The 24680-nt window shown below is 61.2% G+C and overlaps 2 protein-coding genes across 5 annotated transcripts in view; both read left to right on the forward strand.

The window, feature by feature from the left end:
* VAC14 (VAC14 component of PIKFYVE complex) overlaps positions 1-9553 on the forward strand; it is a 66209-nt gene extending 56656 nt beyond the window's left edge. The window contains exons 15-20 of one of the 2 annotated variants that reach the window (XR_012634184.1): positions 3295-3469; positions 4180-4298; positions 5133-5212; positions 6875-7025; positions 8664-8914; positions 9153-9553. Coding sequence is in view for 1 of the 2 variants with exons in the window: in XM_074913061.1 (XP_074769162.1) it covers positions 3295-3469; positions 4180-4298; positions 5133-5212; positions 6875-7025; positions 8664-8826 (688 nt within the window). In the remaining variant the exon portion in view is untranslated. Of the gene's footprint in view, positions 1-3294; positions 3470-4179; positions 4299-5132; positions 5213-6874; positions 7026-8663 lie in introns of both variants that reach the window. The other variant, XM_074913061.1, reaches the window with a different exon arrangement.
* Positions 9554-11493: 1940 nt separating this feature from the next.
* Positions 11494-24608, forward strand: MTSS2 (MTSS I-BAR domain containing 2). Of its 3 annotated transcripts, XM_074912990.1 has the most exons (16): positions 11494-11634; positions 15252-15313; positions 15421-15494; positions 17356-17440; positions 17603-17694; positions 17782-17856; positions 18104-18112; positions 18598-18755; positions 18838-18945; positions 19025-19122; positions 19491-19499; positions 19632-19842; positions 20233-20307; positions 20610-20786; positions 20884-21049; positions 21987-24608. In XM_074912990.1, the coding sequence occupies exons 1-16, from the start codon at positions 11566-11568 to the stop codon at positions 22757-22759; spliced, it is 2241 nt and encodes a 746-aa protein (XP_074769091.1). In that variant the 5' UTR covers positions 11494-11565; the 3' UTR covers positions 22760-24608. The 3 variants fall into 3 exon arrangements, with proteins under 3 accessions (XP_074769091.1, XP_074769090.1, XP_074769092.1); XM_074912989.1 differs by lacking the exons at positions 18104-18112; positions 19491-19499; XM_074912991.1 differs by lacking the exons at positions 18104-18112; positions 19491-19499 and having other exon boundaries at positions 19716-19842.
* The last annotated feature ends 72 nt before the right edge of the window (positions 24609-24680 follow it).

Genomic DNA, 24680 nt, shown 5'->3' on the forward strand with positions numbered 1-24680 from the left:
CGCGGCCAGCCGGCTGGTTACTGCGGGTTTAAATCTTATGACTGGGGTGTATATATTTATGGGGTGTATGTATTTGGGGGATATACATATATTTAAGGAGAGTGTATATATATATATATATATACACACACACACATACATATTTATGGGCTGTATATATCTGGGGAATATATATATATATTTACGGGGTGTATATGTTTGGGGTGTACATGCAAAGGGTCTGGCTCCCACTCACTGTCCACTCTTGCCCAGCCACCCCTCTGGCACCTCAGCTGCTGCCTGGTCAGTTAGAAGCCACCTGTCCCCCGTATGGCCACGTCCCCTGCCTCCCCCCAGCCAGCCTCACGTTCCCCTCATGCCATCAAAGCCTCCCAGGGGACCAGCTCCAGGGACCCCCCCATCCCCCCTGGCAGCCACCCGGCGCTGGCAGTTGGGCTCAGCTGCTGGCTGCTGTCATGGAGGCCAGCAGCTGTGTGGCCAGACAGTTGTCCCCTTCTTTGGGGACTGCTTTTGGGATGTGCTGACCAAGGGGCTTCGTGGCAGGGGGGAGTTTGGGTTCTTTGGCTGCATCAGGGGAAGCTGCTGAGCACTGGCAAGCTTGTTCTGCTGGTGGCTCCTGGAGAGCTTGGGGGCAGCTGGAAGGGATGATGTCCAGGTGGGGCAGCATCCCTGAGGGGGTGACACGGCTTCAAAGCTGCAGGGACAGACTCTGCACGGCTGCTTCTTTAACACCCCCACAGTTTCCAGTTTCCCAGTGCCCCTGGAAGGAGGGGGAACAAACCCGACTCTTCCCTGCTAATCAAAACCAGGCCTGAAATTAGCAGGCGGCTCGCGTTCAGCCCCCCAGTCGCTGGGAGCATGATGTTAGCCAGCCAAATGTCAGAGCTCCTATTTATGGAAAGCAAGAGCCCTTCTTTTCCATGGAGGAGCAGCGGAGGGGGGACCCGACTGGCGTCCTTGCCGTGGGCGGATGAGGGCAGCTTCGGAGGTCGCTGAATTGCCCTCGACACTTGCTGGCACCGTTTTTGGTTTGGCTGAGCTTGTTTGAGCTCTTTTTGTAGCCTTTCTGCCTGGAAGGTGTAAAACACCGGCTCCGTGCCGGCTGCAAGCAGAAGAGCCAGTCCCTGGCTATACCGGCCACACTTTGCAATTGGGGGTAAAATTGTCCCGGTGTTTGTCCCTGGAGGACCCGTCCCCTCTTTGGGCACAGTAAATCATCCTGCTTCATGGTCTGGGTGCCTGGCACGGCTGCCGGAGGAAGCTCGCCAAGGTTGGGGCATCCAGTTATGCCCTCTTATTGGAGAAGGGTAGGATGGAGCCAGCTCCCTCCTGGGCTGGGCTTGGACCTGCCCAGGCTGGGCTTGCTTTGCTGCAGCTGGCGATGACCGGATCCTGCCTGCAATGCTGAGCTATTGATTTGCTTTTGGCTCCATCAGGCTGGACTAAAAGCCTCTGCCTTCCCCTTCCCTCCCTCGATGCTTCACTTTCCCATCGCTCTCCCTCCTCCAGCCAGCCCGCGTCCAAGCGGCAAGAAATTGGGGAAGCGTTTTCATCCCCATGAATGCAGCCGGTTACATAAGAATAATTGGGATAAATGAGCTTATTTATCACGGCCCGTTCCATTTTAAGGGGGTCCAGGGCGATTGCTGGGTTGGGTTACGTAAAAGCCTGCACAGAGCATCTCATTGTCCGGCAGCAGCCACGCGGGATGCAGGAGCTGCTGATGGAGAGTTCCCAGGGCTGGGCAAGGAGAGCACGGGTTGTTTGGCAGAACTGGGAGGAAGATGGGGGGTTTCTTCCTCCACGTGTTGGGAGAGAAATTCTATTTCTTCATTCCCCATCCACCTTCTGTGTCCCTAAAACACCAGGGTATGGTCTTTAGTGTCTTCCTATGGCCATATAGTCTTCCGCCAGTCCTTCCCTGTGGGGATGGGGTCTGGAAACTTGCCTCCTTCCTTTTCCTCACCCCAGGAGGTGAAAACGTGACCTCAGGGGGAGTTCAGGTGTGCCTCCCACCTCCTCGCCAAACCAAGCACCTAGGGAATGCCTCCCTCCCAGCCGCTGAAGAGCGTTCTTGTTTTGCCTCCTGAACCCTTCTGAGGTGCCTCCAGCAGGGGATTTGGTTGCCAGCTGACGTTATCTGGTGGGGAAAGAGTGTTTGTTAGGAGTTGGGGGCAAGCGGAGGAGGTCTGGGGATGACAGCATCTCCCCCCGGTGCCGAGGCTCCCTGTCAGCCCGTGGCGAAGGTGTGGGGACCCGGGGAGCATCCCAGTTTCAGGAGATGCTGGGGAGCTGGGTGGGCTCCCCTGGGTCTCCCTGATGCGGGCACCAGAGAGCTGAACCGGCACTGAGCAGTGTTTCAGGTGTCCTCAGACAAACTGCACAAGAAGGCAGGAGCCTGGAGAAAAACAGGAAATCCCCAAATCTAAACAAACATGGAAGAAAAAAAAAAAGATCTGGTTTTTCATTCCTGGTCTAAAATGTTTTAAAACCTTGAGAATGCCCCAAGGTTTGTTAAGCAGAACATTCCTGCCGTGACCTGCCGGGCTCAGCCAGGCAGATCGGCGTGGGCTGCGGTGCTGGCTCTGCCGCACTTTGAGGAGAGTGCTGCCGGCCAGGCGTCCGGTGAGCAGAGGCACCTCGCAGCTTCACCGCTGGAGCTGTGAGCCCCTTGGCACCGGATTTCCTGGGAGTTGGAGCGTGAAGGAGTTCAAAGAGCAACGGGGCAGGTTACTGGAAGAAAGGGGGGATGTATAGGGAAAGGCAGCCTCTGGCTCCAGGGCTCCTGGGTTGCACAGCACCAGGAGGGGTTGCTTTGTCCCAGTGGTCGTGCTCGCTCCCTACCAGTTCCCTGGTGTCAGAGGGATGCTGGTCTGACTGGGCCATCCCATCCCATCTGTAACCACAGTGCTGCACGCTCCCTGCGTTGTCAGGGAGGAAAGCGCTGCTGAAACCTTCCAAGAGTGGTCACTGGGAGGCTCAAGGCAGCAACAAGCCACAGTGGTGGGTGCCGATGAGGTCCCAGGGCAGCACAACTGGAGTTGTATCTTATTAGCCCAGCTACTTTTTTTGGCCTTGCCCTGGTGTAAATAGCTGCACCCTCCAAATGCAGAGCCTGGTATTACCCCGCATCTCCCTTCTGGGGCCACCCTACTCGCCCAACCTCTGGTGCAGCTGGACCTCCCATCCGTGGTCCTCTCTGGAGGAAGGGGGTGATGCACGGGCTCAGGTCAGGGTCTCAGTGTGCTCATTAACCATCCTTCCACCCCGGTTTCTCTCCTCTGTGATACACAGGCAGCTTTGTCTACTTCTGAACGCAGAAAACATCTTCCACTCTATGGCAGATATACTACTTCGGGAAGAGGACCTCAAGTTCGCCTCTACCATGGTCCACACTCTGAACACCATCCTGCTAACATCTTCTGAGCTCTTCCAGCTGAGGAACCAGCTGAAGGACCTGAAGACCCCGGTATGGGCCATGGGAGCAGGCTCAGCTGCTGGGAGGGACATAATGGGGGTAGCGGGGACCTGGCAGCCACCTGGGTCCTTGTCTTGCATGGCAAGGGCTGGAGCTCGGGCATCCAGGGTGGCCCCTTCATTCCTCCACTCTTCAGGAGTTGAGAGGGGCTTAAAGGATGTGCCCAACTCTTTCTTTTCTCTGCTGGGGTGGGAGCGGGCTCCCCAAGCCCTCAAGCAGCTGCCACCTCCCTCCGCCACAACACAGGCTAGGGGACAGGTGACAGCGGGAGGAGAACCCCCCAGTCCCTCAGCTGTCCCTGCCAGGAACGTGCCCACAGGGTTTGCCAAGCAGCTGCCACCAGCACCGGTGACATCTGAGCAAGGCAAGGAGAGGGAGGAAGACTTCTCCTCATGCTGAAGGCCAGCAATGCAGTGGTGTCCCCTTGGGTGGGACAGCCACCGTTCTCCAGCCCCTCATCCTGTGGTGGACACAGCAGCCCCAAGGGCCACCCTGTCACGCTGCCACCCCAAAACCTGCCTGGTCTCCATCCCCCAAGGGCTCATGCCACTGCCAGGTGGACTTGCTGAGTCCAGTAACATCCCTTTGTGTCTTGGTGACACTTGCCAGTCCCATGAGTTGGTGTCGGGGACCTGGGGCTCTCCGTGCCATGTCCTTGCTCCTGCTGGTGCACTGACCCCAGTGGCTCCCTCTTTCCCCAGGAAAGCCGAAACCTCTTCTGCTGCCTGTACCGGTCCTGGTGTCACAACCCCGTGACAACCGTGTCCCTCTGCTTCCTCACCCAGAACTACAAGCATGCCTACGACCTCATCCAGAAATTGTATCCTTTGGGGGTTTTCTGTGAGGCTGGTGGCTGGGCTGGCCCCTGGTCCCTCTGTGGCCACCAAGGTCACTGTGTGGGCCAGCCGAGCCTCCTGCCTGCAGCCCGTCATTACTGGGGCGGCATTCCTGCAATGAGAGGGCAGGGCAGCCTGTGCTGGGCGCACGCCAGCAACCTTCCCCTGGTGTTGTCCTTACTTTTTGTGGTGTAAAAAGAGGAAAGCATGTGCTGGCTGAGCCCTGACCTTCCCCTGCCTGCGAGGGGAGGCTCTTCAGCATCCTCTTCCTCCCAGGAAGATGAAAACTTTGGCCTCCTGGCTTGATGAGGAGCAGGCAGCACCCGGCGCAGTGCGGTTCCTGGTGAGCTCACCATCTGCCTGGAGCAGAATGATTATTTTCATGTGCCGGCAAACCCCAGGCCTCCCTGAGTAGCTTTCCATACAACAAAGCTTAGTAACGTGCACGCTTTCCCTTCCTGGCACACACCAGTGTTTCTTCTCAGGGATGGGAGCACTCAGCATCGCCTCGGACCAGGTGGGTAAAAGCAACCATGTTCCCTTGCACCATCTTCCCGCCTGCTCTCCGGCAGGGAAGGCTGCTGGCTTTTTGGGCAGCCTGCCTTTTCCCCCGTCCCTGCCTGCTCATCCTGTTTCCTTCCATCATCCCTTGGCTGCCCTGCAGACCTTTCAGCCCTGCCTGCTCACTTCCCGTGGGAGCTGTGGACACAGGGAGGGTTTGGCAGAGCCGCGGCCCACGCCGGGCATTGCCCAGGCGAGCCATCTGCTGCTGCCGGGCCACTCTTTTCCAAGGTAATGTCCTTAACAGCCGCATCCAGCGGGGATCTGGAGGTCACCGTGGATTTCCTCACCGAGGTGGACAAGCTCGTGCAGCTCATCGAGTGCCCCATATTCACATGTAAGGAGGAAACCCTGCGTGGGGAATGGGCGGCGCGTGGTGCTCCCCCTCCCTGCTCCTCCACCACAAGCAGCAGCCGCCGCACAAATAAATAGAGCAGAAGTTATGAGACTTCTTGCCGGGAGGTTTGCCCAGCGCTGGAGCTGCCTGCCGGGGCCGGGCACACTGGCAGTTCTGGGGGAGTCAGTTTGCCCTCCAGATATAGGTTAAGGGAGCGAGTGGAGCTGGCACCAAACAAAGGGATGGGGGAAGGATGGGGGGGCCTGGACCACACTGAGCATCTCTGGGGGACTACGGGTAAGGTGTCAGCTGCAGGGAGCCATGTGTGCCACTCTTGGAGATATGGGGTGGCATCATGGGTGCTGCTGGGGCCCTTAGCAAGAAAAAAGATGATTTTTTTTTTTCTGGAGAAGGAGAATAAAAAACAGAGAGAATTAAAAAAACAGAGCTGCTTCTCTCCCTGCCGAGCTTCAGATCTGGCTCCCTTGTCCCCAGCAGTGTGGGTCCCCCCCTGTTGGGTAACAGTCAGGGCCTGGCCAGGGGCTCAGGGATATGGACGGGAGCCAGGATGGGGAGGGGAGGATGTGGCAGGGTGACCCATGGCTGGGGGGCTGTTGCTCACACTGGCCATGGCATTCAGCTGCTGCTGGGCTCCTCCCTGGAGGTGGAGCTGGGCACTGAGGCCACAGCGAAGTGTCCTGGTAGGAGCTTTGAGGGGACCTATATAGGTCCAGGGCTGTTTGGGGGAAGAGGGTTAGAGCAGCTGGACTGTGAAGATGTCGGGTGACCCTCAGTCATACTCTGTCCTGTGGTGCTCTGTGCCTCATCCCAAAGATGACTTTCCCACCATGTGAGGCACCCACATGTCTGTGGTGGCTTTCCCTGGCCCCAAACTATTCCTGGAGGGTTCCCCAGCCCACTCACCTTTATCTCCAAGTCTCGGGTTAGGGGACAGACATGTCCCCCATAGAGAAGCATCCCTGGCATGGGTCCCTTCACAGGGAGGCATCAGAGGTGCTAGTGGCAAGCAGGAGGTGACATTCCAGCAAGAACCTCTTGCCCTATCCCCTGGGCTGCCCTAGGTGGGACCTTGGTTGACCATAGGGCTCCAGAAGACTCTTCCACCCATGAGCACCACGAGGGATGGAGCAGGAGGGTGGTTTCCCCTCTGCTGAGCAACACCGAGGCCCAACACAAGTAACCATCAGGGCTGAGAGGAGAGGATCCCTTCTGCTCCAGAGGGTCCCCAGGAGGGTGTCACCCAGCCCTCCTGATGTGTGATGCTCCGGGGGGGATATTTCTGCTAATTGTGCAGAAGCTGAGGAGCACTCATGACGCACATGTGTGCTCAGACAGACAGCATGGATGGGCTCGGGGCTGAGCAACTGCAGGGATGGGAGAGTGGGGAGCCACTGCCCCCTTCCCTAGCTGGTAGGTGGGGGCTGTGGCGAGGAGAGGGGCTTCTAACCTGTGTGAGACACGAAAGTGGATGAGTTAATGGAAGGAGAGAGGCTGCTGGTGCCATGTGGGTGCCCCTCCGGTCCGCTGGCAGAGGCTTATAGCCTCCCCAGGAGCATCAGAGAGGTGGGAGGAACCTGCTCTGGGGAGTGGAGGTGAAATGCATTTTACCCACTTCCCCATCCTCTTCCTTTCCTCTTCCAGATCTCCGCCTGCAGCTGCTGGATGTGAAGAACAACCCCTACTTGATCAAGGCTCTCTATGGCCTGCTGATGCTGCTGCCCCAGAGCAGCGCTTTCCAGCTCCTCTCCCACCGCCTGCAGTGTGTGCCCAACCCCGAGCTCATGCAGACTGCGTAAGTGCTGTGGGGTCAGACCCCAGTGTCGGCCTCAGGGCCAGACCGGTGGTCCCCCAGCACGGGCCGAGCATCCCTGCCATCCCAGGCTCAGCCCTGGGCTCTGGCTTTCGCCCCCCAGCTCCTTTGTGGCCGCAGCTGCTCCTTGCCCCGTGTCCGGCAGCGTTGGCTGGGGGGGGTTGTGTCTATATTTGGTAACCCTGGGAGGGCTGTGCCTCATCCACAGGCATTTGGCATCCGGGATGGAAAATTTCACTTGTGGGGTCGCTATGGAAACAAGCAGAGCTGGGAAGGAGGTTTATGGAGAGAGACTCCCGCAGCTGGGGGGTGCTCCCAAAACGTGTGTGTCCCCCCCCCAGCCCAGACAGCCTTCACAGCACCCAAAAGGACCGCATAACCCGTGCACGCCTGGGGCTGGCTGCTCCGTCCCCACCCCTGGCCTTGGGGGAGCCATGAGCAGCGATGTGCAAGGGCGGCCTCTCCCTGGGGACCAGCTGAAATCCTTGTGCTCCCTGCCCAGGGGTGCTGCCCGCCTGGCTTGTTAGACACGGGCGGTGGGATTTGCTCTCCAGCCCTGGGCTAATGAGCAGGGGGAGTCGATGATAAAGCTGGGTCTGCCTTTGCAAAGCCCTGGGAACAAAAAGAAGAGCTCCCAAGATGGGCAGGTTTCTCAATTAACCCCCTACAGCCGCCACTCCTTGGCTTTTAACTGCTGCCCTCGGCTGGCTTTTATGGCTGGCTTTTATCCCTCGTGGCCTCTGGCACTGAGCTCGTACCCACAACCCGGCACTGATTTTAATTGGGGGGGCAGAGGGGGGGTTGCATGTGCTTCTCCCCGCCTTTTTTCTCCCCCTAGCCCCAGCAGCGGGGGGTTTTCGAGCAACCAGAGCTGTCAGACGGCCTGAGCATCTGATTAACTCTGACCTACATTCCTTCAAACACCGAAGCTGGCTTTCATAACAGGCCAGCCCCAGCTGCCCCCTCCCCAGGGGGATGCCGGGGCTTTGAGACCTGCCTACCATCCTCCCGTGGGCTCCCCTGTGTCCCCCAACGGGCATCCCATGGCTGGTCCCCCCACTGCTTTGGGGGTACGGTCAACGCTGGGGGATGAGCACCCATGGCTGGAGCCCCCAGAGCCCCCAGATGGCTTCCTTCAGCCCCATTTGTGGGGTCCCCAGAGCTCCAGCCATGGGTGCTCATACCCCAAGGCTGTCCCCACTGCCACCAGCCCTTCTCTGTGCACATGGATATTTTTTGCTTGCTTGTAAAACCAGGCAGGGAAACTGAGGCACATGGCACTGGCATCCTTTCTGGCCAGTCTCACTGCTTTTGGCCAGAATGGGTTGTGATGGGGGGAAGCATCCGTGTTGGAGGGGTTGAACCTCCTCTGTTGGGCCAGGGTGCTGAGGCAGATGTCCCTTGTCCCCTCTCTCTCATCCCAGAACTTTTTGAGCTCCTTCTCATGACTTTGGAGAACAGAAACAGGTCTTTAGGGGTGTTTCATGGCACATCAGCATCACCAGAATGTACTGCGCTCAGCTTCTTCAGGACAGGCCCTTGGTGCTGCCTGTGATGGATGTCTGGGATTTGGGCATCTCCTGCCCCTTCCTGCCCTTACTCTCTGCTCCCTCCTTGCAGGGACAGCACCAAACCAAGCACTGGCTTCAAGAGGGCATCAGCCTCCAACATCGACTACACGGAGCTGCTGCAACACTTTGAGAAGGTCCAAAACAAGCACCTGGAAGCACGGCACCAGCGAGCCGGGCGGGCAGAGCAGCTGGACCGGCGGGTGGTCCTCTGAGCATCCCCGCGGCAGCCGTGGGTGTGCACGGTTGCTGGGGCAGGGACCAGGGGACGGGGACACCAGTTGCTGGCCGCTGGAGGATCTGGTGGGTTTAATGGCAGAGGGAGACGGGCGAGCGCTTGACGTGGGGCTGGTTTGCCTCTCCGCTGTGGGTGTGGATGGTGGGGGACCCCCAGGCTGTACCCAGCTTCTTCCATGGGTGATGTGGGGACATGGGGAAGGGCTGCAGGAGGAGAGGGCAAGGGGAAGGCACCTTTTCTTCTCTTGCAATAGGGTGAGGAAACTCCCCTTTGCTTTGCTAATGCCTTCCCCGTGACTGTCAGCTGAGCTACCAGCCTCCTGCCAGCAAGACCAGAGGGGAAGGGAAGAAGAGAGCAACCCCTGGCCTCCCGCCCTGGAAAACAAGCACGCGAGGCCATCGGCCACCTCTCGCCACCCCAACTTCCACCCTCTGGCTCCGAGGCCCTGCTGGAAGCTGCCGGCAGCATCTCACCTGGGGACTCACACTCCTGTGCGTGGCCCCCTCCCCGCGTCCACGCACCCTCCCTGAGCCCCCAGCTCTTGGCACGGACAGCAGCACAGCCTTAACTCCCAGCCGGCACCGGGGAGCACGGGGGGTGGCAGAGACCCCCATCACACCCAGCCCTGGACTTGATTCTTTGTTTCTACATTAAGCTCCCCATGATAAAATAAACAAACAATGCAGAGCAGCCCGTTCCTGGTAGCTGGGCTCCCCATCCTCGTGGATCTGGCCCCAAGGGGAGCCAAAAACCTGGCATGGGCAGGGGGTGGCAGGGAGCATCTTGCTCGACCCCAAAGCCCTGGGCTGGCTCAGCCCTGCCACGTTGGCTCACAGGCGAGCAGGGCTTCTCCGCCTGTTCCTATTCCCAGCAGGAAAAAAAAACACTGCCGAAATTCTTCCAGGCCATGGTCACGAAACCACAGCGTGGTGACAGGCATTTTCCTGGCCCCAGGCAGCCGCCGGCACTGCCTTCACCCTGTCCCACGGTGCAGAGGGACTGTCACCGCCGGCACGTGCTGGGCTGCTGCAGTTCAGGGGCTGCCGTTGCATCCCCAGCGTGTTTCAGGCCCTCACCTGATCCCGAGGAAAAGGGGGTTGGAGGAATTTGTGGAGTTTTTATGGCTCCTGGCCTGTTTACAGTGGAGCTGGGCTCTGGCAGCGGGTTCCCCAAGCAGCCCTGCACCGGCGCTGCTTTGGCCGGGATAAAGACATTCCTGTCATTCCCGGGAAAGGGCTTTCCAAACCCGGTCACGGCGGGTTAATTTTAACAGCCAACCCTTCAGGATGGACAAGCGGTGGCTTCCCAAGCCCGCCAACGGCTCAGGGTACTGGGCGTGTCCCTGTTGCCTGTCCCCAACCACTGCCAGGTCACTGGCCCCGGGACTCTGCCCATCGCTCCTGCCGGGCTCACCGCCACTGAGCGGCCTCTTTCCACGCCAAGGGACGGAGTTTATGGGGAGAAATTCCAGCCAGCTGCTGGAGAGCCGAGCCATAATCGTTTCCTTATGGGTGGCTCTTGACCAGCGCTGGCCAGAGCGGTGCAGTGCCGCCGGGGCATCGCCGGCAGGGGATCAGGGCCGCTTCTCTGGCAGGAGGGGGAATAGGCAGCTCAGTCTGAGCCCCTTGCTCCAGCTGAGCATCCTTTAAGTGTGAGGTGTGGCGAGGTGTGACAGGGCTCAGCCTGGCACCCCCAGATCCCGGGGGGCTGCAGGGAAGGGCTCGTCTGCTGGTCGGCCGTGCGTTTCCCACGGCTGGCCTGCAATCAAGTGCCCCAAGACGTTTCAGAGCTGCCAAATAATCACCCCGGAGGGTGTTAAACTTTGACCTGCACTGAGGCGGCTGCCCGCAGCACACCTCAGCGAGGGCCTTCCCCGGGTGAGGGAGGCAGCGGGGGTCAAACAGCCCTCAGAGAGAGGCTGAACAGAGCCCTTGCCCGGAGGCAGCATAGCCCGGCACCTCCAGGGCTCTGGGGCTGCCCCCGAGCATCCGGCAGCGGTCCCGGGGGTCACCCCAGGCCCAGCATCCCTGGGCTCTCCCGTTCCCCACTCAGCACCCCAAGAGCACTCCTTGGGGTTCCTCCACTGCCCTGTGAGCAATCCCCGGTGCTGCCCCAACCCGTGGTGCTGCACCCCAGGCCAAGCATCCCGCGGGGCTCCCGGAGCGGCTCCCCGACACGCACCCCCCACCCCCCCCGCAGCTCCCGGCGCGTCCCCGAGCCCCACCGGGCCAGCGCATCCCAGCGCATCCTCCGTGTGCCCGCTGCTGCCCCCGAGCATCCCCCGGGCTTCCCCCGAGCATCCCATCCCCCCCCGCACCCTCGGCATCCCCCCGCCCCGCCCCCCCGCTCCCCCTCCGCCCCCCCCGGCCCCGCGGCGGGCGGCGCATGTGCCGCGCAGATCCCGCCCCGCTCCGCCCCCGCCGCCGCCCCGGGGCGCCGCTCTCCGCGCCCCGCTCCGCGCCCCGCTCCGCTCCGCGCCCCGCTCCCCGCTCCGCCGCCGCCAGGGGGGCGGCCTAGGGGGGCGGCGGGTCCGCTCAGCCCCCGGGGAAGGGGGCGATGCGCCGCGCCGCGCCCCGACCGGCCCCCCCGCCGCTCCGCCGCCCCGCCGCCGCCGCCGCCGCCCGGGCGCCGCCCGCCCCCCGCCGCCGCTGAGCCTGGCCCGCCGCCGCGGCCTCCCCCGGCGGCGCCGCCCGCCCCGGGCTGCCGCAGCGCCGCGATGGAGACGGCGGAGAAGGAGTGCGGAGCCCTCGGCGGCCTCTTCCAAGCCATCATCAACGACATGAAGGTAGGGACAGCCGCCCCGCTCTGCTGTCGTGACAGCGCTCCCCCCCGCACACCCCCACCTCACACACACACCCCGGGGCAGCCCCCGTGCGGGCACCGAGCGGCCGGCATCGTGCCCCGCGGCGGGTACCGGGGCTGTGCTGTCCAGCCCCGAGCCGGGTATCGCGGCCCCGTGTCGGGTATCGCAGCCCCACATCAGCCGGGTGTCGGGGCCCCACGTCGGCTGTCGGAGCCCGGCACTGGGGTGCCGGAGCCCCACACCAGCCCCGTGCTGTGCGTGGGGGCCCCGTGTTGGGCATCGGACCCCATGCTGGGGATCGTCGCCCCACAGCAGCCCCGTAGCCGTTCCCGGGTATCAGGGCTCCGTGTGGGGCGTCGGGGCCCCACATCAGCTCTCGGAGCCTGGCACCGGGTGCCAGAGCCCCGCATCAACCCCGTACTGGGCATCGGGGCCCAGCGTCGGGCATCAGACCCCATGCTGGGGATCGCGGCCCCGCGTCCGTCCGTGGGCATCGGAGCCCCGTGTCGGGTGTGGGAGCCCCCTGTCAGCCCCATATGCGTCGTCGGGTGTCGGAGCCCCATATCAGCCCCGTATCCGTCCCCGGGTCTCGGAGCCCCGTGTCAGGTAGCACAGACCAGGCATTGCTGCCCCACGTCGGCTGCTGCTGGCCCCACATCGGGCATCACTGGCCATTTCGGGCATCGCCTTGCCCCCGCCACCCTCCGCTCCCCAGCTGGGATTTCTGCTGGACCCGCTTGGGTTTGCACCAATGGAACAAAAAGGTTCCCCTGGTTCCTCGATCCCATTTCCCAACCTGGGGAGGGGACATCGCCTCCACCCTCCCTGGGAGCAGGATGGGGCCGCCTTTTTTTGTTTATATTCCTTTAGAAAAAAAAAAAAAAGGCTGGGGGGCATTTTTGCCTGGGGGCTGAGAAGGGAGGAGGGGACCAGCTGGATTTCTTCGTCTCGGGGGGCCAAAATTCCCACTGCCAGCTCCAGCGTTGGGATTTAGCCCCAGTCGTTTTTGGGAGGCAAAAGCCCTCTTCCTCCTCCTCCTCTTCCTCTCGCTGCAGCCCTGTCCAGACAATGCTGTCATTGCCAAAGCAGGGGAGGGGGGATAAAAAAAAAAAAAAAAAAGCCTTGCTAAGAAGGAGATTAACCCCTTCGAGGGGTGGTAGTGGCTCTGCGGGGCCGGACTCCAGCTTAGAGCTGGGTGAAAAGCCCACAAGGGAAAAAATCCCATTCTCTCCAGGGACTGGCCCCAGGGTGGTGAGGGCTGGGCCCGTGGGGGAGGGTGGCGGGATGATCAGCCTCCCCCCCCAGACACTTCACCCTGGCCGTCCCCTCCTGGCAGCCCTGCTGAGCCCCATGCTGCCAGGGTGGAGGTGGGAGCAGCCCATGCCTCAGTTTCCCCGTTCCCCCTGTGAGGCTGCGGAGGGGATGAGCCCCCCGGAGCCATCCCCTCCCCGGCTGGTGCCAGCGTGGCCACGCAGCGGCGTGCCCAGCCCCATCGGCACGTGGGTGGGCTGGGAGCCCCTCACCGTGGCTTCACGCACCACCGTGCCCGAGGAAACCGGGCTGGATTCATTTTCTTGCCACTTGAAGGTGGGAAAGAGGAGAAAAAAATAAGAAAAAAAGAAGAAAAAAGCCCCAACACACTCAGCTCACACCCTGCACGGCCCCGGCCCAGCACCACTCGCCCCTAAGGGTGCATTGTCCCCATCCCTGTCCCCATCTCCCGGCCACGTGGGTGTCCTGGCACTGGGGGAGGAGGAAAAATAAATCCCCTGCCCATAGAGCTGTTGGTGTTCAACAGCAGCGATGTGCTTAGGGTCCCGCAGGCAGGCCCCCTGCGCTGAGCACGGGCACAAAGGGACCTTGTTGGGATGGCGGGAGGCTTTTCGGCACCCCTCGGCCTGCACTGGGGAGAGCTTGGGCAGCAAAGCCTGCTGGCAGTCCCTGAGTGTCCCCTGAGCCACCTTCATTCCTGTTGCCTCTCTTCCAGCGTGCTCGGCATCCCTGGGTGACCTTGGCATGTCCTTGTCCCCATTGTCCTCGTCCCCATCCTCCTTCTGCCTGGCACCGCAGGGTGCTGGGGGCATCACGACCTGCCCCTTTGTTTGGGGGCAGTCTCCGCTCACTCTGCCCGAGGTGGCATGGGGAAGGTGGCCCTGGGACGGTGGCCCTGAGCCCCCCAACAATGGCAGTCCCCTGAGGACTCATGGCCCTGAGCCAAGGTGCTGCCACAAGTGGCACATGAAGTGGCATCCTCAACCCCCTTCTTTGCTGACTCGTGAGGAAATTGGGGCTTTCATGGTCCCAAAAAACACTGCTGGGCTGGGCCTGTGCCCACTCAGTGCAAACTTTGTCCCCAGAGGTGCCACCAAGCTGGGCTTATGGGGATGTGCAGTGACCTGTGTCCTGCAAAGCCAGCGCCTGTGCCCATGTCCTGACCTGGTGGCCACCCTAAGGGAGTTTGGAAGCCTCCGACACTGCCATCAGATGGTAGCACCAGGATGGCCTCACCAGGACGACAGCACTGGGACTGGCCTCGCCCGGGTGGCAGCACTAGCATGGCCTTACCAGGATGGTGGCATCAGGACTGGCCTCGCTGGGATGACTTTGCTGGTATGGTGGCACTGGGACCAGCCTTGCTGGGAAGGCACCAAGATGGCCTCACTGGGACAGCCTCACCAAGCTGGCACCAGGATTAACCTCACCAGGACAACCTGACTGGCCTCGCTCTATGGTGGCACCAGGATTAGCCATTAGCTGGGATGGTACCAGAACTGGCCTTGCAGGGATGGCACTGGAGCTGGCATTACTGGGACTGACCTCGCTGGGATGACACCAGGATGGTCTTACTGGGACTGGCATCTTCAAGACACTGTTGGGACTGGTCTTGTTGGGGCTGGGCTCACCAGGACAGCACTGAGATGGCCTCATTGGGACAGTGGCACTGGGACAGTGCTGGGATGGCCTCGCTGGGATGATGGCACCAGGACACCCCTAGGATGACCTCACCACAAGGGCACTGGGACTGGTCTTGATGGGATGGCATCAGAATGGCCTGGCCAGGATGGCACCAGGGTGGCCTCACTGGGATGGCGCTGAGGTGGCCTCCCCAGCACCTGTGACGTGTCTCTGTCTGCACACAACTGCCTCATTCAGGGCTGGGGGGACCCCAGACCTTGTCTCCTGCCCCCTTGGTCCTCACAGGCCTGGGGGAGCTTGAGGACTGGGCTACCCACCACAGGGCTGGAGCCCTCCATGAGGGGCTACTTTGGGGAAGGCCGTGGGTGCTGGAGGGCTCTGCTTGTCTCTGCACCAGCTCCTTTCTTCCCCTCAAATTTCCAAACCCATAAGCTGCCTTGACCCCTTTGAGGAAGACATCAGCCAAAATCCCGAGTTCCCCATGGTCTGTGAGATTGTGTGGCCAGACTGGAAAAGGGAAAAATGGCTCTGCTCAGCCTTTATTAGCCATCAGAGAAGCCACACCTAGCCAGGCACGGCCACCCAGCTGTTGTAAGGATTCAGGGGCGATTTGCCCTGCTTGGGGTGGGGGGACAGGGGGGACAAGGGGCTCCAGCTCTCACTGTCCCCTTCCCTCCTTGCAGAGCTCCTACCCCATCTGGGAGGATTTCAACTCGAAGGCCACCAAGCTGCACTCCCAGCTCAGGTGAGTGGCTGGGGGGGGCCAGGTGGGGGACACTCCGCCGACCCCTGTGGGCACATCCTGGGGTGCCCAGCGCCCGCTGAGCTCCCCCGTCACTCTCTCCGCCACAGGACCACGGTGCTGGCTGCAGTTGCCTTCCTGGATGCCTTCCAGAAAGTGGCCGACATGGCCACCAACACCCGAGGTAGGGCCCTCCCTACCCAGGGGTGTGTGTCCCCAGGCTTGGCCAGGCAGGGGGGCGGGTGCTGAGTGTCCCCTGTGGGGTGACCCCTGCCCACGCAGCTGGGGGGGGCCTCAGACAGCAACTCCACCATCCATGGAGCCATGTCCAACCTGTCCCCACCCCGAGGTGGAGCATCCCCCAGGAAGCAGAGGGGTGCAGGGGGGCCCCCCATGGGTGCTGCTCCTCACCACCCCTGGGTGCTCAGCCGGCATCTTCTGGTGGGGATAGTTGGCTTGTGGGGAGATTCGGGGCGACTCAGCCCTGTGATGTGGTCCCCTGCCTCCATCTCTGTCCCCTGGGATGCACCCAGGTACGGGGCTGAGCCACCCTCCCCGTGCCCCTTGTCCCCTGCAGCCACCCCGGAGGTGCTGGGGGGGCCCTGGCTGCTCCGGGGGGCTCTGGGGAAGGGCGATTCGATGGAGGGAGAAGATGCAGGAGCAGGAGCACACACTTAACTGCTGCGGGGACAAACCCCAACCTGCCACAGAGGCGAGGTAGAGAGCTGGGGCTGCAGGTGGGGGCCCTCCCATGCTGCTTTGAGGTGAGGGGCCGGACCCCTGGACCTGCTCTGGGTGCCCACTGGTGGCAAGGAGCCACTTCCCACCACTTGGCTTCTGCCAAGCAGATGGTCCCAGGCTGGTTTGCAGACTGGCGGCATCCAGGCCATCTGGAGCTGCATGAGGAGGAGGAGGCAGCAGCTTGAGCCAGTATCAGCTTTGCCTCCAAACCCACTGGCCCACTGCACCGGGGGGGGATTAGGGCTCCCCCCAGCTCCCCTCCAGCCAAAGCACTGAAAGCAGAAGAGGTGATATGGGGGGGATGCTGGGGACCAGCACACAGGGGTTGGCATCATGGGCCACCCTGCACCAGGCAGTGGCATCTTGGGGACATCCCTGCTTTTGGGGGGGGGGGGGGGGGTGCAGAGTGTCAGCATGGGGGGAAACTGAGGCAGGGCACTGGGTGGGGGCCAGCTGGCGGCCTTGCACGAGGCACGTGAGCACACGGGGAATCGGCTTAGAAACAGCAGGAGCCAGGATTAGGAGCAAGATTAGGAGAATACCCTGACACAGGAGGAGAAGGCCCTTGGCCTAGGGGCTCTCCCATTTCTGCAGCACTGTGGGACTGGGGGGTGCCCAAAACTCCTGAAAAGGGCAGGAGATGTTTCTGGGGGCTTTTTTGGGGAGAGAAAGACAGAATATCACTCCCTAGCCTGCACCCAAGGATTTTGTATTGCTGCTTTTCCTGGGATTTGCCGGCAGCACTGCCACCATGTGGCCATCCTTAGGCTTCAGAGTTAACAGCAGTTTCATCATAAAGGGACACTCCTGCCTTCCCTTGCTGGCCAGTACCCCTGCAGGGAGCTCTGACTTCCTTTTTATATGCTCAGGATCATTCCTGGAGGTGAGGGACGCAGCCGGCTGCCTGGCACTGAGCCAGGGAGGGAAGCCAGTCCTGAAGCTGCTTGCTCCCGACCAGCCAGTTTCTCGGTCCATGCCTGTCCGGCTGTGCGTTACCTGACCCCCTCCCTTCCCTGCCCCCCCCAGCACTGGATTTAAGACAAACAGGGAGCAGGTTTTCATTTCAAAGCTTCGGGAAGGGATATTTAGTGCTTTATTTGTTAGTGAATGTTGATTTACTTATTTAGTGGGTTTACTGGAGGAAAAAGCGAGCCACTCCAACCCAAAGTGTCCCTGAAACCCAGCACACCCCAGTGCTGGTCATCCACACCATGAGCCAGCCTGGTGCCAGTATACCAACTGGGCTGAGATTGGTGTTGGGGTGTCCCTTACCCCTCGCCAACAGCATTCTGTTCCCCCCTCAGGTGCCACAAGGGACATCGGCTCTGCGCTGACCCGCATGTGCATGCGGCACCGCAGCATCGAGGCCAAGCTCCGGCAGTTCACCAAGTAAGTGTGCCCGGGCGTCAGTGACACGAGTTGGCAGGGCTCAGCCCTCCTTCTCTGAAGAAGGAGATGCTGGATGTCAGCTGGGCCTGGGGTGGGGGGTCCTGGCTTCCCTCCCTCAACTCCGGTGCTCTCCCACGCTCTCTGCCTCTCTCCCTGCTCCAGTGCCCTCATGGAGAGCCTGATAAACCCCTTGCAGGACAGGATTGAGGACTGGAAGAAAACTGCCAACCAGCTCGACAAGGACCACGCGAAAGGTACAGCCAGGCTGGGCTGAATCCGTGCTGGGGGGCTGTGCCAGTTGGTGAGGGGGATCCTCTCTGACACCACTTCTGTGCCCCCAGAGTACAAGCGAGCCCGCCACGAGATCAAGAAAAAATCCTCCGACACCCTCAAGCTTCAGAAAAAGGCTCGCAAAGGTGTGGGGGGAGTCTCCTGGGGGGGGTTACCCCCACCAGACCCTCCGCAGCACCCCTGGTCGGGGCGGGCATCCCAGATGGGGCACCCCGACTGCCTCCCGGGGTTGGTGGGCACCAGGGGGGTCCCGCTGCCCCCTCGGAGAAAGGGGAGTGGCGGGGAGGCGGGGGCGCACCCCGGCCCTCGGCCTCTTTTCACACGTTTTCTCTGTCTCCTTCTCTCTTCCCTCCCTCCACATCCTTCCTGTAGAGCTACTTGGTAAGTGAACTGCTGGCCCGCCCCCCACCCCCACCCCCCGGCCCCTCTCTCTGCTTCCTCATCTGCTCCCCCTTGGTCTCCCTGGGGCCGGGGCTGCCTCTGTCCGTCTGTCTGTCTGTCCATCCATCCATTCCCTGTACCCCCTGCCCTGCTTTTAGCTTAGCTTAGCTTGCACCTGGCATCCTGGGGTGACGCCAGCCCCGCCGCGATGGCCCCCTGGCGAGTCCCCTGGTTCCAGGCACCAGGGTTGGGGATGGGGTGGTGGAGAAGCCCTCCCCTGGGCCTCCTCTGGGGTGAGGATGTTCCCAGACCCCCCTGGGATATGGGCACGGGGGGACCCATGGCACCCACTGGGGCATGAGGATGGGGTGAAGTCTCCCAGCCGGAGCCTGGGGGTGGCCTTGGCTTGGCCACGGGACCCCCAGCAGATTGAGGGGGGGGGGGGGTGTTGGGGGAGCCCAGGGTTGATGGTACCCCTCTCACAGGGAAGGGGGACCTGCAGCCCCAGCTGGACAATGCGCTGCAGGACGTCAATGACATGTACCTGCTGCTGGAGGAGACGGAGAAGCAGGCTGTCCGCAAAGCCCTCATTGAGGAGCGGGGTCGCTTCTGCACCTTCATCACCTTCCTGCAGCCTGTGGTGGTGAGCTCCAGGGGCCAGGAGGGGCTGCGGGGGGGTCGCTGCTGCCCGGTGGGTGCTGATGCTCCCCCTTATCTGGCCACAGAACGGGGAGCTCACCATGCTGGGGGAGATCACCCACCTGCAGGGCATCATCGAGGACCTGGTGGTGCTCACCGCCGAGCCCCACAAGCTGCCCCCGGCCAGCGAGCAGGTCAGCGGGGAGGGACTAGGGAGGGCAGGGGAAGAGGGGGAAGCATCTTTGGGGGGCTTAAACCCCATCCTTCCTGCAGGTGATCAAGGACCTGAAGGGCTCTGACTACAGCTGGTCCTATCAGACCCCCCCATCCTCGCCCAGCAGCTCCAGCTCCCGGAAGTCCAGCATGTGCAGGTATGGTGGCGTGGGCTCCACGCCCAACCACTGACGGGAAATCCAGCCCCTTCGTTAACCCCAGGAGCTAATGATGCTTAAGGACCTCTGGGGATGCTCACGAGGTGCTCCTCCACGTGTCCATATGGCCAACTGGTCCCCAGTAATGTGGAGAAACTGGCCTTGGAGCACTGGGATGAGGGCGGGGTCGGGGCTGGTGGACTGATGGGGTAGGAAAGGTGCCTGGCACGTGCCCCGTCCTCCGGGTTTTGGTGATGTGAGCTGTGCAGGGGAGGTCTGGGGGCAAACATGTCACCTTTGCCATGTTCCCCTGCCACTGAGGGACCCCAGAAGGGAAAGGGTCACCCCGTGGGGACCATGTGCCTCAGTTTCCCCAGGCGGGACTGTGGTGCAGGGTGCTGGGCTTGCTGCCTGCGGACCCCGCCACCTCCAAACCTCCGTCTTAAACTCTCTTTTCCTTCCTTTGTCCTCCCCGCTGGCGTGTCCCCGTCCCCCCCGGCGCCCCCCAGCAGCGTTAGCAGTGCCAAGGGTGGCATGGCGTGGCCCGGCGGGGCTCAGACCTGCTCACCCAGTTCCACCTATCGCTACCGCAGCCTGGCACAGCCCCCCGCCACCACCACCCGCCTCTCCAGCGTCTCCTCCCACGACTCCGGCTTCATCTCCCAGGACGCCGCTTACTCCAAACCGCCTTCCCCCATGCCCTCGGACATCACCAGCCAGGTACGGGGATGGGGCATTCAGCGCTGCCCACCCCCATACCTCAGTTTGCCCTTCTGTAGAATGTGTGGGTGCTGCTCAGTACAACACAAGGGTCCGGTGCAGAGGTGATGGAACCCACCCCAAGATGTGTTTCCATCTGTGTTGGCATCATGGGAGATAAATATTAGGAATATTGGGGATGCCTGCCCTGCTCAGGGGCGCCATGGGCATGCCTGGGGATCCCGCTCCCATGCCGAGTCAGATCCTTCTTGCCTCTCTGTGTCTGCTGTTGTGGGCTGGGGGCTGGCCGGGGAAGCTGCGGATGCTGCTGTGCGCCGGGGTTGTGGCTGTGCTTGCTTAACCGCCTCTTCTCTCCCCTCTGGCTCGTGGCACGGCCTCCCGGCACGGCAGAAGTCCTCCAGCTCGGCGTCCTCGGAGGCCTCCGAAACCTGCCAGTCCGTTAGCGAGTGCAGCTCCCCCACCTCGGTTAGTTCTTGCTCTGCCGCTGGGGCACGGGCAGGTGGCGGAAAGGTGAAGCTTTCAGCAGGAGCACCCTCTTCTTCCTCTCCTCCATTCCCCAGCACTGTCCCCCCTCCCGCAAGTGTTGTGTCTCCCACATGGGTCCCCCCACACCTCGGGGAGGTTCAGCCCCCAGATCTCCCCCATCCCACCCCCCACACGGGGTGTATCCGTGGCTTGGGGGTGGATGTTGGTGCCTGCCCCCTCCTGCCCTACCCCAGTCCTGGTCCCGCTGTCCCCAGCGTCACCCTGTGCCTTGCCCATTGCAGGACTGGTCCAAGGCCAGCCCCTACGACCAGCCAGTGGTCCCCACCCTGCAGCGGCGCAAGGACCGCGTGGAGCACCTGCGGGAAGCCGAGATGGGCTCGCCCGCAAGCGGGTACCCGGGCATCGGTGGCGAGGATGCTCCCAGGCCCCGAATGTCACCAGCCACAATTGCCGCCAAGGTACCAGCTCTGGCAGAGCGAGCACAGAGGTGGGGGGCTTTTGGGGGACTCCCAAGAGAGGAACCAGGGTGCTGATGGTGTCCTCTTGCCCCCGCAGCACGGAGAGGAGGTGTCCCCCGCTGCCAGCGACCTGGCCATGGTCTTGACCCGGGGGCTGAGCCTGGAGCACCAGAAGAGCAGCCGGGACTCGCTGCAGTACTCCAGCGGCTACAGCACGCAGACCACCACCCCCTCCTGCTCCGAGGACACCATCCCTTCCCAAGGTACCACCCCGTGGCAGCGAGGGCCACCTGGAGCCACCCAAAACAGCACCCAGAGAGGGGAGGCGGACAGCAGAGGCTTTGGTGGTCCTGGGGCACATCTGTGTGTGCTGGGTGTTGGTAGCATCGGGCTGTGGTCATGTCACATGGGGGCTGGTCGGGGAAGATTTATCAGTTGTGTGTGTTGGGGGTTCAGTGGGCAGCACAAGTGTTGTGCCACATGGTAACCGTGAGGCTTCCAGGTTAGTTGGGTGTTAGTTGGGTCTTGATGGCTACGGTTGTGCCAGGCTTTGCAATAATAGGTAGCACCATGTGGAGTGTGGTTGGGGATGGTTTGCAGTGATGTGTTTGTGCACAGCGGTTGGGTACAGGCTGAGATGGTGGCAGATGGTGGGTGGTGACAGCGGAGGTGGTAGCTGGAGATCAAGTAACCACGGGGACAGTCGTGTTTTGCTGCAATCGTATTGGCTGAGCCAGTTGTGAGCACGTGGTGGTGGTGCTTGGCTGGGATTGTGATGGTGGTGGTTGTGGTGGTGATGGTTGGGTTTGACTACAACCATGTGGCAGTGATGGTTGAGGCTAGTTGTAATGGTCACGGCTGGGGCTGATTGTGGTCACGTTGCAATGGTGAGTTGGTTTTGGTTGTGATTTCAATGTTGGGGTGATTGTGGTTGCCTTCTGATGGTGATGGTTGGGTTTGCTTGTGGTTGCCTTGTGACGGTGATGGTTGGGTGGTTGGGCTTGATGGTGAGCATGTTGTGCCAGCAGTGGTTGGGGCCAGTTGGGATTGTGTTGTGGTGATGGTTGAGGCAGTTGTGGTCACGCTGCAGTGGTGTTGGTTGGGGCTGGATGCAGTTGCATCGTGAAGGTGGCGATTGGGCTTGGCAGTGCCAGCTGGGCCGCCCACCCAGCCGTGCTGACCATGCTGCCACCTCCCCAGGCTCTGACTATGACTGCTACTCAGTGAACGGCGATGTGGAGTGTGACCCACAGAGCGACTTCGACAAGTCCTCCACCATCCCGCGCAACAGCAACATCGCCCAGAACTACCGGCGGATGATCCAGACCAAGCGCCCTGCTTCCACCGCCGGGCTGCCCACCGGCACCAACCTACCAGCTGGCACCACCCCGGGAGTGGCCACCATCCGCCGCACGCCCTCCACCAAGCCCTCAGTCCGCCGCACCCTCTCCAACGCCGGCCCCATCCCCATCCGACCCCCCATCGTCCCTGTGAAGACCCCCACGGTGCCCGACTCCCCCGGCTACGCCGGCCCCACGCGAGTGGGCAGCGAAGAGTGCGTCTTCTACGCCGATGACACCTCGCCGAACCCCCTGGATTTTGCCAAAGCTTCGCCCAAGCGGCTGAGCCTTCCCAACACCGCCTGGGGTGGCGGCGCCATGGAGATCTCTGTCTACCCCGGGGCTGGCCAGCACCTCTCTGCCGAGGAAGAGGAGGACCAACAGTTGGCCGCCAACCGGCACAGCTTGGTGGAGAAGATCGGCGAGCTGGTGGCTGGTGCCCACGCCCTGGGGGAAGGCCAGTTCCCCTTCCCCACCACCCTCGCAGGGTCCGGCCCTGGCGAGGAGACCCCCGCGCCCCCCCCGGCGGCCTCCATGGACCCCCCGGCCGAAGATATGCTGGTGGCCATCCGGCGCGGGGTGCGCCTGCGCAGGACCGTCACCAACGACAGGTCGGCCCCGCGGATATCGTGATGACGCCCTGGCCAGCGGGGACGCACCCACCATGGCTGACGGACCCCCTGGGGGCACCCACTGTGCCTCCCTGGGAGCCCCCCACCCGCCGGCACCTGCTGCCCCTGCCCCTCCCTTGCCAGCCCCTGCTTTCTGCTCCTCTGTCTCTTCCTTCCCACCCCTCCCAGCCCTTTCCTTTCCCTTATGTCCTTCCTTCACTTGTTCTCTCTTTGGCTCTTTTTCTCCTCTTCTTCTCATTTTCTCTCTTTTATTTTTTTTCTCCTTTTCTCCTTTTCTCTGTTTCTCTTATTCTCTTATTCTCCTTTTCTCTTATTCTTCTCATATTCTTCTTTTTTCTTATTTCTCTCATTCTTAACTCTTTTTCTTCTCATTCTTTTCTTATTCATCTCTTCCTTTTCTCTTCCTTTTCTCTTCCTTTTCTCTTCCTTTCCTCTTCCTTTCCTCTTCCTTTCCTCTTCCTTTCCTCTTCCTTTCCTCTTCCTTTCCTCTTCCTTTCCTCTTCCTTTCCTCTTCCTTTCCTCTTCCTTTCCTCTTCCTTTCCTCTTCCTTCCCTCTTCCTTCCCTCTTCCTTCCCTCTTCCTTCCCTCTTCCTTCCCTCTTCCTTCCCTCTTCCTTCCCTCTTCCTTCCCTCTTCCTTCCCTCTTCCTTCCCTCTTCCTTCCCTCTTCCTTCCCTCTTCCTTCCCTCTTCCTTCCCTCTTCCTTCCCTCTTCCTTCCCTCTTCCCTTGTTCTCCTTTCCTTTTTTCTCTTTCCTTTTTCCCCCTTTTCCTGTCTTCTCCTTTCTCTTCCTTTTTTCCTCTCTCTTTTCCCTTCTCCTTCCCCATCTCCCTCCCTGGGTGCAGGCAGGTGGCCCCAGCCCCTGCAGAGGGGACAGGGACAATGGGGGCTACGGCAGGAGCAGCACCAGGAGCAGGGGGCCCTGTCCCCATCCTGCCCAGCTGCCTGCTTGGGGCCAGCACAGCTCAGACCCATTTCGGGGGTCAGAAGCAGCAGGGAGAGAGCTGGGGGGGGGCGTGGGGGGGGCGGGCGGCATGTATGAGAGGCATGTGGGAGCACAGGCACTACAGCCCCTCCAACTTACAGGGACATGGGACACAGTGGCTGAAGATGCCAAACCTTTGCCCTCTCCAGAAATCTCTGGGCACCCCCCACGCCCCCCCCCCCCCCCAACTCCCTCCCCCTCCCTTGGTACCTACAGACCCTGCAGGGTCCTGCTAGGGGTGTGGGCTGGGGGCCAGGGGATTTCACCCAGACCCCCCCAAAGTGAAGCAGCTGATTTCTGCCGACGGCTGGAGGAAAGCACAACCCCCCTGGTCCCCCCCCGCTGTACATAGCCCCCCCCCCCCCCCACTGCCCCGCTGTCTGTCGCATCGCAGCCCCCTTTTCCCTTTCCCTTAGGAATAACGATTTAGTTCCCCCCACCCACCCTTTCTCCTGCCCAGAACCGCTGATGCCAAGTGACAAATGTTTGGGTTTGGGGGAGGGGGGGGGAGGGGGTCTCTTATTTTGTACAGAAAACAAAAATTCCTTGGAAAAGAAAAAAAACGACCTGTCTTTTGACTGAAGTAACTTTTCTGGTGCTGTTGTTAACTTGGTCCTTTTTTTTTTTTTTTTTAATTTATTTCCCCTTGCTCCCGCCTCTGCCGCCGCTTCCCCCCCTCCCCATCTCTCTGCCAGGTTTCTTTCTCTTTCTTTCATTCCTTCTTTTCTTTTAATTTTTTTTTTTTTTTTTTTTTTTGGTGGCAATTCCCCTCTTTCCCACACACCCCTCCCCCCCAGTTTCCATAGTCACTGCTACAAGTAACGAATGCACTGTGAAGATTCCAGTATTAATAAAGGTTGTACTGTAATTAATAGCCTTGCCTGCAATTGTATGGATGTGCTGGTACCCCGGGTTACCCCCATAATGGGTGACAGGTGGG

Source organism: Athene noctua, chromosome 9 (assembly GCF_965140245.1).
Source record: "Athene noctua chromosome 9, bAthNoc1.hap1.1, whole genome shotgun sequence".
Classification (NCBI taxonomy): domain Eukaryota; kingdom Metazoa; phylum Chordata; class Aves; order Strigiformes; family Strigidae; genus Athene; species Athene noctua.

Excerpts from the sequence above, each read along its gene's own strand:
- MTSS2 (XM_074912990.1), top strand. The coding sequence starts at position 11,566 with ATGGAGACGGCGGAGAAGGAGTGCGGAGCCCTCGGCGGCCTCTTCCAA. Across the intron at positions 17,441-17,602 it reads AAGCTCCGGCAGTTCACCAA|TGCCCTCATGGAGAGCCTGA; the intron begins GTAAGTGTGCCC and ends TCCCTGCTCCAG. Across the intron at positions 20,308-20,609 it reads AGTGCAGCTCCCCCACCTCG|GACTGGTCCAAGGCCAGCCC; the intron begins GTTAGTTCTTGC and ends TGCCCATTGCAG.